At 39.9% G+C, this 12405-nt stretch overlaps 1 protein-coding gene across 1 annotated transcript in view; it reads right to left on the bottom strand.

Annotated features, from left to right (window-relative positions):
- LMBRD2 (LMBR1 domain containing 2) overlaps window positions 1-12260 on the bottom strand; it is a 44081-nt gene extending 31821 nt beyond the window's left edge. Inside the window, exons 1-5 of the mRNA XM_008154827.3 lie at window positions 12084-12260; window positions 5585-5828; window positions 2497-2732; window positions 2142-2239; window positions 77-172 (exon numbers count right to left, since the gene is read on the bottom strand). Of these exons, the coding sequence (XP_008153049.1) occupies window positions 77-172; window positions 2142-2239; window positions 2497-2670 (368 nt within the window). The 5' untranslated portion in view covers window positions 2671-2732; window positions 5585-5828; window positions 12084-12260. The remainder of the gene's footprint in view (window positions 1-76; window positions 173-2141; window positions 2240-2496; window positions 2733-5584; window positions 5829-12083) is intronic.
- Window positions 12261-12405: the final 145 nt, after the last annotated feature.

Genomic DNA, 12405 nt, shown 5'->3' with positions numbered 1-12405 from the left:
GGTTCAATGAAAAAGAATCACTTCTCATTTTACTCTAGCCAATATTTTAAAAATTTTATCCTTCACTGCCACTTACCATGTTAAAAATTGCGATGTCCAGTATACTACCCTCCAGAAAATTGGCATGATTCCATCAGGAATGTAACTCCATGGCTTGAAACACGGATGTGGACTGTTTGATAACAATTTAAAGCAAATTAATCATAAATGATGACTAATTAAATGAATTATACAATTAATTTGTATGTGGCAAAGTTTATGTGCATTCAGATTTTAAATTATTGACTCTAACTTGTAGATTTTTATTTAAAACTTAAAACTCAAAGCTGATTGTCAAATTAAACAAACACACACAAAGGGAACAAAACAGTTTGGGACACAATGTTCACCCAGTAGACTAATACAACAGTATTTAAAAACTAATGCATTGTGAAGTTAAATCTCTGATATGATTCCCTTAAATACTGATGATTACCTTTAAAATACACACTCACCCCATTTGTGGGGTTCATTATTTTGGGGCAGGGGAGCGGGGAAGAGAAAGACATTGGGTGATTAATTCCTGGAAACTGAAATGCTAACTAATCAGTCACTCTAGCATAACTCCTATGGAGACATAGGCCAGCATCTATACACAATTCTGTTGGAATTCTCTGATGATACATGTATCTGACCATAGATCCTTCCATTAACAGTCTTTCTAGACTGTAAGGGTATCCTTCAGTCCCAGGGCTTTCCATATGCACAACTGCTGCTGATCTATGTCCAATTTTTCATGATGCTGCAAAGGCGAGTGCCTACATTTTAAATTTACCCTTATTCGAGTTAGAATTAAAAAATAAAATAAAAGTCACACAAAGAAGCATGCAAATACTCCTTAAAGCATTGGCAAAAATCGCAGTCCACATTTATTAGCTTTCACGCTAAGCCAGTATGCACCTGAACAGTAAACTACCCTTGCTGCTGGGGGTTAGCCACGTGTAGCCAGCTGTGTAATTCTTTTGGGAAGGTAATTGCTACGAGCAGAAGAGAGCTGACAACTTTTCGGTGCAAAAATTAAAAGGCAGCACTGAAATCAATAATGAGAAACTAATGTTACTCTAAAATATTTTCCTAAGAAAGTCTGCCATTCTTTGTCTTTTCTAGTATGAGATTTCTCTGCTGGATTTTACCTTTTACAATTAAATGTGTTTTTGTCCTATGAGCCACCATCTACTTTAATACTGGCCACATGTTCTTTAGATTCTTTTCAATCGTGTATCTTGTGGGTTGAAAAAAAGTATGCAATACAGGCATAAACATATACTTCTCTCCTACTGTCCACATAATTTTCTCAATAAGACCCATTTGCAAAAACATGTTTAACGTTTTTTGAAATAAAAAATTCATCTTAGAGTTGAAGGTGAACAAACATACACATACACAAAAAACACTAGTTTTTTTGCTTGGAAAATTAATATGAATGCAATAAAACCTTTTGGTATATGAACTTTATTCATTTTCAGTCTAAAGCTCCAACGATTTCAAATGATGTGCTGTATGAAAGAAATACCCCACATACAGAATCACCTTCTTGTCCTTTAGTACTCAACCCTGCATATTAGGCAAAAGAGAAAATGCATGCCCCATTTTTTAGATCAGAGAGCAGCTGAGATGAAAAATAGCTTTTGAAAATCACTTCCAAAAGGGGTTGAAGCAGGATTAAAAAATCAGGCCTTCTCTAAGTTTCTCCTTAGCATCTACTGAAAGGCCTTGTGCACAACAATAAATATTTAAAATTGATGTGATATTTAAATTTAAGCAAAATAAAATGTAATTAAAAGTCTACCAGCAAAGGATGGAGGTGGGAGGAGGGGGTGAGGAAAGAATGAGAATAAACTTTTATAAATATAAAATCCAGATGGTAAACACTGACAATTTTTGAACAATTTGCCTTCTACAATATTTAAAGAAGGAAGGAAGGAAGAAAGGAAGGGAGGGAGGGAGGGAGGGAGGGAGGGAAGGAGGGGAGGGGAGGGGAGGGAGGGAGTGAGGGAGGGAGGGAGGGAGGGAGGGAGGGAAGGAGGGGAGGGGAGGGGAGGGGAGGGGAGGGGAGGGGAGGGGAGGGAGGGAGTGAGGGAGGGAGGGAGAAGAAAGAATACCTTGGAGCTGGGGTGGCGGTTGCGTACAAGCCTGTGATGTTGCTGTTCTCAGGAGGGCTTGAGTTGGCAGCAGCATGCTTGCATCGGTTGTATATTGTCTAAAGCAACAAATACATGGTTTAAAAATCAAAATCAAAAGGATACCAAGAACTTTAGGGATATTGGAGTGTATCAACCTATCTACCCAAATTATCTCCCTGGCTATGCTTTTTAGTGATCAAATTCATATAATAACATTTAAATTGAAAATAAGTATAACCTTACATAATTTAGTGGTCTTGGATCTAACATATCTCAAACACGCTGTATGATTACAATCGTCTTTTATATTGTGAGAATCAGTTTCACCTCTTACCGTACTAACGTCCAGAGGCAGTATGAAGACAATAAGAAAGCAGAGATACCAAGCTAGCAGTGTTCCAACAATTACAAGTCTATGCTGTTTCTTAAAGTCTCCATATCGATGAAGTAGAAATAACGCCAGAAAAAAAACAAAAACAATCTCGAGTCCCAAAGCTGCACCACTCATTATTGGACGTTCACTCTGACTAACCGAAGTAATTCAGTACAGGGCTGGATCATATCTGTAAACTGAAAAAAAAAAAAAAATGCAGTATTAACATAGGGCACAACCACTTGGAAATTTCCTAAATATTGTTTGTTAGTGTATGAATAAATTCTCTGGAAAACTGTCAGGCTTTAACATGGACTACGAATAAGGCAGAAAGGATAATTCCTACTCTCAAGTTCTTATATCTTACTTTTAAAGCATATTTTGAAATTTCACGTAAGTTATATCGTCAAGAGAAAAACATATTTTAACAAAATTTACATTAGTTCTAAAAACATTACAAACTAAGAATACTACCTGTGAAGTTTCAATACAGTGTCATTTGGAGCTTATTCCTTAGTATTAGAAGTCCTAATAGAGAACTTTATACAAACTTACTACTGACTAGATCCTAGGGAGTTAGATATTTTATAAAATAAAGTTTTCCAAGTCACCCATAATCCTTTTCTAAAAGAGGGAGAGACAGAGAGATGAAGAGAGACTATTTGAAAGTAACATTTCTTTTGTTTTAAACAGTATTTTTCTTTATTGCTAATCTTACCTAACAAATTCCAGAACTGGAAATTCTTAATTCCTTTACTGCTTCACAAAATATACTTATCACTTTCTATTTATCTATATAAATCTTATTTTCTATTTATTAATTTATTTATTTATTTATTTATTTATTTATATTTTTTATTGATTTTTTACAGAGAGGAAGGGAGAGGGATAGAGAGCTAGAAACATCGATGAGAGAGAAACATTGACCAACTGCCTCCTGCACACCCCCCTACCGGGGATGTGCCCGCAACCAATGTACATGCCCTTGACCGGAATCGAACCCGGGACCCTTGAGTCCGCAGGCCGACGCTCTATCCACTGAGCCAAACCGGTTTCGGCAATCTTATTTTCTTTTTAAAAAGTTACTTTACCTATTTTATATGCTTAAAAACTTATCAATGACTACTGAACAAAGTCATACATTATTATTTTTATTATAAATGCTGATATAATAAACAAATAGTTTCATTAATAAACATAAGCAAATAGTTTATCTGCTATCTCTTTACTCTTATAAAATAATTTACCTTGCCCGGCCAGTGTGGCTCAATAGTTGAGCATCAACCTGTCAATCAAGAGGTTATTACATTCCTGGTCAGGGCACATGCCAGGGTTTTGGGCTGGATTCCCAGTAGGCGGTGTGCAGGAAGCAGCCAATCAATGATTCTCTCTCATCATTGATGTTTCTATCTCCCCCTCTCCTTTCCTTTCTGAAATCAATAAAAATATATTTTTAAAAAATAATAAGATAAAATAATTTACCTTTATTAACTGAAGGCAATATGTACTTTTCACCTTTGTAAAATCAATGCTAGGAATTTTTGTTTGTGTATGGACTAACTAAATATTCCAAGGAATTGATTAATTCATTAATTGATAAACATAGAAAAAAGACTGTGATGCCACCCACCAAAAGAAAATAAGGCAAAATTAATAAAACACTTCAAATCAACAAACATCTCCAACCAAAACTAGTTATAAAAAGAACAAAGAATGTTTGGGTACTCTACAAGCTAAACTTAAATCTATGTAAAAAAAATCATAAAAACATAAAAGTAATATTTAATAAACTATTTTCTTATTTCTTTATATTGTTGAAGTAGTTTCCATTCCTCTGTACATTTCAACCAAATTTTCATTTTTCTTAAGTATCTAAAATGATAACTCTTTTGTCACTATCATCATATCCTGCAATATTTTTATACTAAGCACTTATCCACCTGGTATTACATATATTCTTTATATTTATTGTCTCTATAAGCCCTCCCTCTCCCCCCTCCCCACTCACACACAGACTCTGTGAGAGCACAGGCTTGACAACTTTATTCTATAAACTATATATCCCAAGTCTCTAATATAGTATCTGGCATGTAGTAGATATTCAAAAATATCTGTTGAATGAATAAATGAATGAATAAAAAACATCACTGTTTACTTTAGTATATATACTTTTTATTACTGCTGACTTCAAAGACAATGTAAAACTTGTTATGGTCTCCAAAATTTATTTTATAAATACTTACAACTCAAAAGGCTTAAAAATCTATCTATTACTACTACTCAAAATTTCAAATTTCATAATCTATCAAAAAATGTACACCAGCACAATAAAAGCAAGTCAGATCTTATTTTTAAGCCAAGAATAGATTAAATGGTTGGTAGGCAATATCTCAACGTAAGCTGTGCTGATGAAACCCTAACCATCTTCGAGATCCAACTTTCAAAAAATTTTTATTCAATGTGAATTTAACATAATTATTACCCTAAAAATTTCCTTAGGGTTTGACATAGATATTTATTTGCCTGAAATTGTCCAGTGCAAGGAATATAACAATCATAGAAAAAAAAGACTATCAGAGAATATTGAGGAAATGCTAAATAAAGTATGGCAGAATCCAACAGGAGAATATTACTGAAGTATAAGAAATGTTTGTTAAGATTATTTAATAACCTTAGAAAATTACCATAACATTAACTGAGAAACTAGATCCACACATTTTTTACATAACATGCATAAAAATAATAAGGCAATGAAATATATGCAGATTTCAATAATAGGTGGTAAGATTAAGGGCCTAAGCAAACAACAAAAGCACAGTTATAAACATAGAACTTGCTAATAATATATTTTTTACGATGACTGTTTTAGTCTGTTTCATCACCAGTACTTGATGTTATAGACGAATAAACAGAATTATGAACCTTTTATTCTAGTAATAAAGAAACGATTTGTTTCATCTCTTCCCATAGTCACTATCTTAGTCTCCTACTGCTGCTGTAAACAATTACTGTAACTTGGTGGCTTGCAACTACACATCACAGCTCTCACAGTTTATGTGGGTCAGCTATCTAGGCACAATGTGGCTCAACTGGGTTCTCAAACTTGACAGGAAGGTGTCAGCAGGTTGTGTTCCTCTCTGGAGACTCTAGGGGAGAATCCACTCCTAAGTTCATTCAGGCTGTTGGCAAAATTCCGGTTATGGTTACAGAACTGCGATCCTTCGGGGCTGGCAGCTGGCATTTGCCCTGAGCTCTCGAGACCTCATTCCAGTCTTTGCATGTGGCCTGTATATCTGAGAGCCAGCAAAAAAAACAAAAGAAAACGCTCGTCAAGTCCTTCTCATTCTAGGAATCTGACTTCCTCTTCCGCCCTCAGCTGGGAGAGAGCTCTGCTTTTGAGGCTCATCTGACCTCATTGGGCTCACCCACTTCCAGGGATTTCGGTAGCGCTATCCTTAGGGGTCTATTACCGTTTACCACAGCATCTACTTCTGGTCAAGGTGAACTCCTGCTGCCTTGTTAGGACACAAGGTTAGGCCTAGTGGTCCCACGAAATTGGAGAGGAATTGGGTTTTCCCTAACCTGTGATGAGGGAAATAATAGTTTTAAAGTCTATATCTTGACCTTGTGCCTAAATTCAAGTGAGGAATTGTTTTTTGCAGTCCAGAATTATAGCACTTTCTAAGGTTCCTTAGGAATTCCTGTTTTTATTATTTCAGCTGAATAACTTCCTGCCCAAAGCTAGGGATACCTCCTTATTCTCCACCTGATTTAGTTATTTGCATATTAAATTCATAACATAACTTCATTAAAATCTAATAAACAGATTGGTCAACTCCAGTTTGGCTTATTAAAAAAAAACCCTCATTGCCAGGAAGGGCAGCAATTTGGCAATACTATGTATCAAAGACCTTAAAAAAAAGGTACATACCCTTTATTCTAGCAATTCCTCTTCGAATAACTTAAAGAAAAACCAAATGGGAACAAAAATGTATATGCAATGTTACTTTCTACAGCAGCATTATTTAAAAATGAAAACAGCCCTGCCAGTGTGGCTCAATGGCTGAGCATCGACCTATGAACCAGGAGGTCAGGGTTCAATTCCCAGTCACGGCACATGTCTGGGTAACTGGCTTGATCCCCTCTCCCTTCCTCTCTAAATCAATAAACATATTTTTTTAATTAATAAAAATGAAAACATAGAAACAACTTAAGTGTTTGTACTAAACAGTCCAGGAAGTCTTACAAATATCCATTAGTCTCATCGTGGTCCATTGCCTTTTTGAGGAAAACAGGAAGGGTTTCATAAATCATTAACCCTGCAAACTTGGCATGACGGATGGGAGCAGAGATCTGTGCCTGAATCAAGGACAGAAACCCTCCCCTGCAGACAGCGATTAAAGGAGCCCACCCGATTCACAGTCTAGGAGAAAAGTGAGCCTCAGAGAGACGCTGCAGAGATGTCCAAAGGGACATGGGTGGGATCTGAGGGAGAGTATAGGTCAGAAACACACATACAGGCATGGACAAACATACATCAACATGCTAACAACAGCTGTCACAAAGTAGTAAAGAGATGACTTCTACTGTATTCTTTGTGCTTTCTTGTGTGTTTTTCATTTTAAATCATGAATATGCATTATTCTGACATTTTAAAATCATTTAAAAACCAATATAGTAACATGAAGATAAAATATATGGCAACTAGAAAATACAAAATTTTGCTGCAGCGCTATTAGGTGACTAAAATTACAACTACTTTAAAAGACAAATGTTTTATTATATCATGATAAACCAACTCTAATTAATAATGGTGTAACTTTATGCAAATGAAACTGTGAGCCGTGACCAGGTGGCTCAGCTGGTTGGAGCATCAGCCTCTACACCAAAAGGTTTCGGGTTCGATTTCCGGTCAGGGCACATACCTAGGTTTGCTGGTTCAATCCCTGGTCGGGTGCGTACGGGAGGCAACTGACCGATGTTTCTCTCTCTCAAATCAATAAAAACATGTTCTCAGGTGAGAATTCAAAGGAAAAAAGAAAAGAAACTGTCAAATGAGGATAATCATCTCACAAGAGTTGCTATGAAGATCAAATGAGATATAAAAGCAAAACACCAAGGAGGAGTTCCAGACACAGAGTAGGTCTTCAATACATTTTGTTACTAATCTCCACCTCCTTCATAGCAAGTGCTTCCAGAACATAACTAGCTGCCTCACAGGTCTCCAAGCACAGCTTTACCCGATGTGCTTTCTCACACACACACAAACTATGCCTTCTACTTCACATCGCGGTGGTTATCACGGCCTGGGCCCATCCTCATTCCTATAAAATAAAAACGGATCTTCACTCAAGAAATTGCTCCCCTTGCCTCACGTGAAAACTGGGAGTACGTCCCTAGGTCTGCAAGGTGGCCCAAACACCCCTTCAGGGTGGTGGGACCGTTGTGGACCGTGACAGAACGCCTCTCAGAGCCCTGTCACGCAGGTGCACTGTATACCAATGTCACACAGAAAGACAATGCCATTCTTCTAGGAATGTGCGCAAAACAGAGTAGATCAACTGCTGAACTGTACACCGGTGCGGCTGTGCAAAAATAAACTCAAAGGCAGGAGACGAAATATGCCTCTGACCACAAAATTGGTCCTTCTAAGATTAATGAATACAATAAAAATGACAAAAATAAAAGAAAATGCTCGAATGTGAAGGCAAATCCAAATTCAGTCCCATGTGATTAGAAATAAAGAAAAGAGACTTAAAGCTGTCATAGGATGGCATTAACACCACAGCAGCAAAAGCAGATTTTACTCAAACTCAAAATGCTAATTCATTCATTCAATCAAATTTAAGTGCCTGATATGTATGCATAGTCTACCTTTCAAAATACCAGTTCTGAAAGTCTTCAACATTTAAAATCCAAATCAGTCTCTTACCAACCAAGATACTGTACAATATTTCTTTCAAATGCCTTTCATAATTAGCATGTTAACGTTACTGACTTGGAGTACTGTTCCCTAAGTACTTTATGGTTGGAGATGATTTTTCAGGCTAAATACATAAGTGGAACATTTAGAGGTTAAGACTATTTTAAAATTTGAAGCATTCCAAATATTTTCCAAAAAAAGAGAGAGATAAGGAAAGGAAGGGAGGGAGGGAGGAAGGGAAAGAAGGAGGGAAGGAGGGAGGGATGGAGGGAGGAAGGGAGGGAGGGAGGACTGGCAGCAATGGAACACAAAACTTTTATCAAAATCTAAGATTCTAAAACTGAATGAAAACTTTCCAACTAGAACCTAAGGCTTCATCACAATCAGACTGCGTAACCTTAAATATGCATCTCTGCTCAGCTATGAGAAACAAGTGGGAGCCACCTCAAGATCCTAATAATGAAAAGAAACTAGGAGTGAGTGATGCAAGTCAACAATTCTCTACCCCCAATCAACGTTTTCATTTGCAAAGGTAATCATTATTCTCATATTTAAAGATCCCAGTGTAGGGAGAACTTAGCTTAGAATTCAGATAGAATACAAGAGAATGTCACCCCCACTGTAAAATGCGAAAGAGTCATAACTGAGTTGGCAAACCAACCAGGTGAACTGAATTCCAAAGTGTGCCAAGCCATCTGAAGAGAGATGGACACATAAAAGCTGTGTCCCCTCTGGCAAGGCCTAAGGAGAGACAGCAACATTGTGAGCAGGTAAGAAGAGAACAAAAGGAACTGGAATGGATTCCTAAAGACTTTAATTAAAGAGATTGTAGGACTTACTTTGATCATTAAAGAATGATTCTTAGAATCCTTCCTAATAACAAAATAAATTCTTTTTAAAAAAGGAAGAGTTAATATTTAGTGTGTTTAGACAACTGAATGAAACCTCCTAACTCAGTAAGAAAGGACTGTTAGTACCCTTGTTTAATGAAGGAGAAAAATGTCAGAGAGGCAGAGCTGGGATTCAAACCCAGGCATCCTGACTACAGAGCCTCGCTCACAATTAGGATACTACACATTTTCTTCCCCAGTCCAGACATACCTTCTTAATGCAGTTTAAATTGTTTAAATAATTCATTTTGCTCAGTTTTCATAGGGAACAAGTTACAGACATTCCCTATGAATTATTCCCTTGGATATATCAAGATAGGATGCTAAGAAAGCCATGTTTAATATAGACTTCAACTAAGCCTTTTTTCCTCGCAGGTAAGACTGCCATTACTTAAGGATAACATATGACTCTAATCCTCATGGGAAAAGTAGAAAAGAAAACATAGAACAAATTAAATTGGAAAATAACTCTTCTTAATCTTTGTTTCCTCTAAGCTAAAGAACATTTAAAAAAGCTAAAAGAATCTTAAGATTTACCACATGCTGTGATGGAGCTAAGGAAAAAAGCACAGTGGCCTTCTATTTCAATAGAATCTTTTTTCACATTTGATGTTCAAGAACACGACTACACTACTGAACACAGGTGCACCTTAGAGTCAAAGGTAATTTCCAGTCCTTTTTGGCCTCCCTGTGCACTGATCTTGTAACTGCGCTCTTCCCTCTTTGTAGGATAAGCACGTTCCCAATTTACAAAGTCACTTTGTATCCTATCGGGAGCTTCCAGAGGATCAGAGGTTACTCACTCTAATGTCATCTTTAGATGTCAGAGAAAATTATAAATCATTTGTTCTAGATAACGATCTAGTAATTCTACTTGTGGAAAGATGGGATAGCTAGCTCCCTGAAGTGGGACGACAGGTGTGTTGAATAAGATTAGAGGAATAAAGTTAATCAGGAAAATAAAATCATCCACAGCAGGTGCAATCACAGTGCAGATCTTGAAACCAGCAGACATCAATCTGTGCATAGGCAGTAATCTCAAGTCTTCAATGGGTACAATTCCTTGTACTAAATAGAACCACGTGCACCGATTTAAACTGTTATTTAACACATACAGAGAATAGCCACGATGAGAAGGAATGCAGAGGGAAAAAAAAGTATTCCCAATTTAGCAAGCTAAAGTATTTCTGTTACCAGGGCAAAGTACTAGTGAAATATCTACTCTAGAATTTGAAGACCGATTTTCGGAGTGGACAGCCTCTCTCTGAAGTCCTGTTTAGGATCTCATGTCCACCAATTCAGACACTTCAGGTTCTCTGAGAACTAGAAATGTTCCCTCGCTCTCGGCACTTAACAGCACAAGCCTATCTCTCACCTTTCAATTCAGGATCATCCCATCTGTCAGACCTTCCTGTCTATCAGGGCTGTATCTAAAATGGCCTCTCCCAATTACATGTCAAAACATCGCTTAATTCTCATCATGGCATTTTAAAGTGTTTTCTTGTTTATTCTTTCTCCACCTTTAGCTTATAAGTTCCATCTTGTTCACTTTTCTGAAGGAGGCTATCATTTTTTTGTTAAAGTTTTTTTTCTCTCATGACTTGCAGTTTTAAGGGAAAGGATGTAGATTTCAAGCTGAGGCAACTGCTTTCTCCTTTCGCCAAAGCAGCATAAAGCTAAGTTTGTGTAAAAAAAAACAAACACCAATCCAGAATATTTCATTTAAAAATATTTTCCATATGACCAGAGTTTAATGAATTCTGAACATGCGGCCTGGTTATTCTCAGCCTAGTTTTCAATCCACATCAATGTGGGAACAGATCCCTTGTTTACACGGGTGGCTCCTACTCTCAAGAACAAACTCAAGGTTCGGGAATACGTTTCCCTGTCAAGCTGAGCAACAAGCCTGAAAACAGAACACAAACCTGGGCAAGGGAGGCTGAATTCCAGCATCAAGTGAATCACCGGGTCCTACCGCGCACGGATGCAATGACTGTGAGGACGCTGGCCTGCTTGCTTGGGAACTCAATGGATGCTCTCCCTTTCCATTAGGGTTGCAACTTGTCCCCCTCTCTCCCATTGTTTCCCGGGTCGCGGTTATAGAGGAGCTTGCACAACGGATTTCGCACGGTCATGCAACCTGGACCATGGCACACTGTCTCCTCTCACCGCCTCCAAACTCCCCTCGGGGGCACAGGCGAAAAGTCTGGCTGCGTCCCTGCCAGGCGGCGAGGCAACCAGAGGCAGCAGGTGGAGCGGAGGCGACAGAATGGCTCTGCTGGTGGGGGCCCTGGCGTTGCACACCACAGAGCCCTTGGCAAGCACGGTCACCTCACTGGTCCCGGTGCTGCACCTCTGAGCCCTGTCAAGGCGGCAAGGGGATGGGAACCAGCGCACCCCGCAGTGGCCTCCTGCCCCCCTAACCCTAAACCGCCGCCTGTCCTGCCAGCTGCGCTTTATGGGCTCGGCCCCTCACCCGGAGCCTGGGAGGCGAGCGTAGTGCCCGTCTTCCCAGCGAGGGCAGGCTCTGTCCACGGACCCAGTCCTCCAAGGGCCGCCGCTTCCGGGCGGGGCGAGAGCAGGTGCGACGCCCGGGCTCGCAGCCTCTCACCTGGCGGGCGAGCTGGCCACCGCCTCCACGCGGGGGCCGGGGCCGCGGGCCTCCCTGTCCCCGCCGGCGCTCGGCCCCAAACCCCAGACCCCCAAGCGCTTCACGCTCTTCCCCGCAGGCTCACCGGCCGATCTCGCCAGACAGCGTCTGGAAGGACCGGGGAACTCCGCCTCCGCCGCCCAGCGTCGGGGACCCACGCTCCAGGTGACGGCGGTGGCGGTCACCAGAAGGCCTGCGGGCTCCTGGGAAAGGAAAGCCCGATCCCCTTCAAGCGGCTGACATGTCCAAGTCATCCGGAGCGCCGCCCGCTTCCGCCGCCCCGCCTCCCCGGGGGGCTGGCCCCGCCCCGCCCCGCCCCGCAGCCGCGGGGGTTTGTGGGTACCTCGAGGCTGGCGGAGCTGCACGGGCAGGAAGTGGTGGCGAGCTCGCCGGACTGCGAGGCGGGG

The sequence above is a fragment of the Eptesicus fuscus genome, chromosome 4 (genome assembly GCF_027574615.1).
Source record: "Eptesicus fuscus isolate TK198812 chromosome 4, DD_ASM_mEF_20220401, whole genome shotgun sequence".
In the NCBI taxonomy this organism is placed as follows: Eukaryota; Metazoa; Chordata; class Mammalia; order Chiroptera; family Vespertilionidae; genus Eptesicus; species Eptesicus fuscus.
This window is presented reverse-complemented; position numbering and strand designations above follow the sequence as displayed.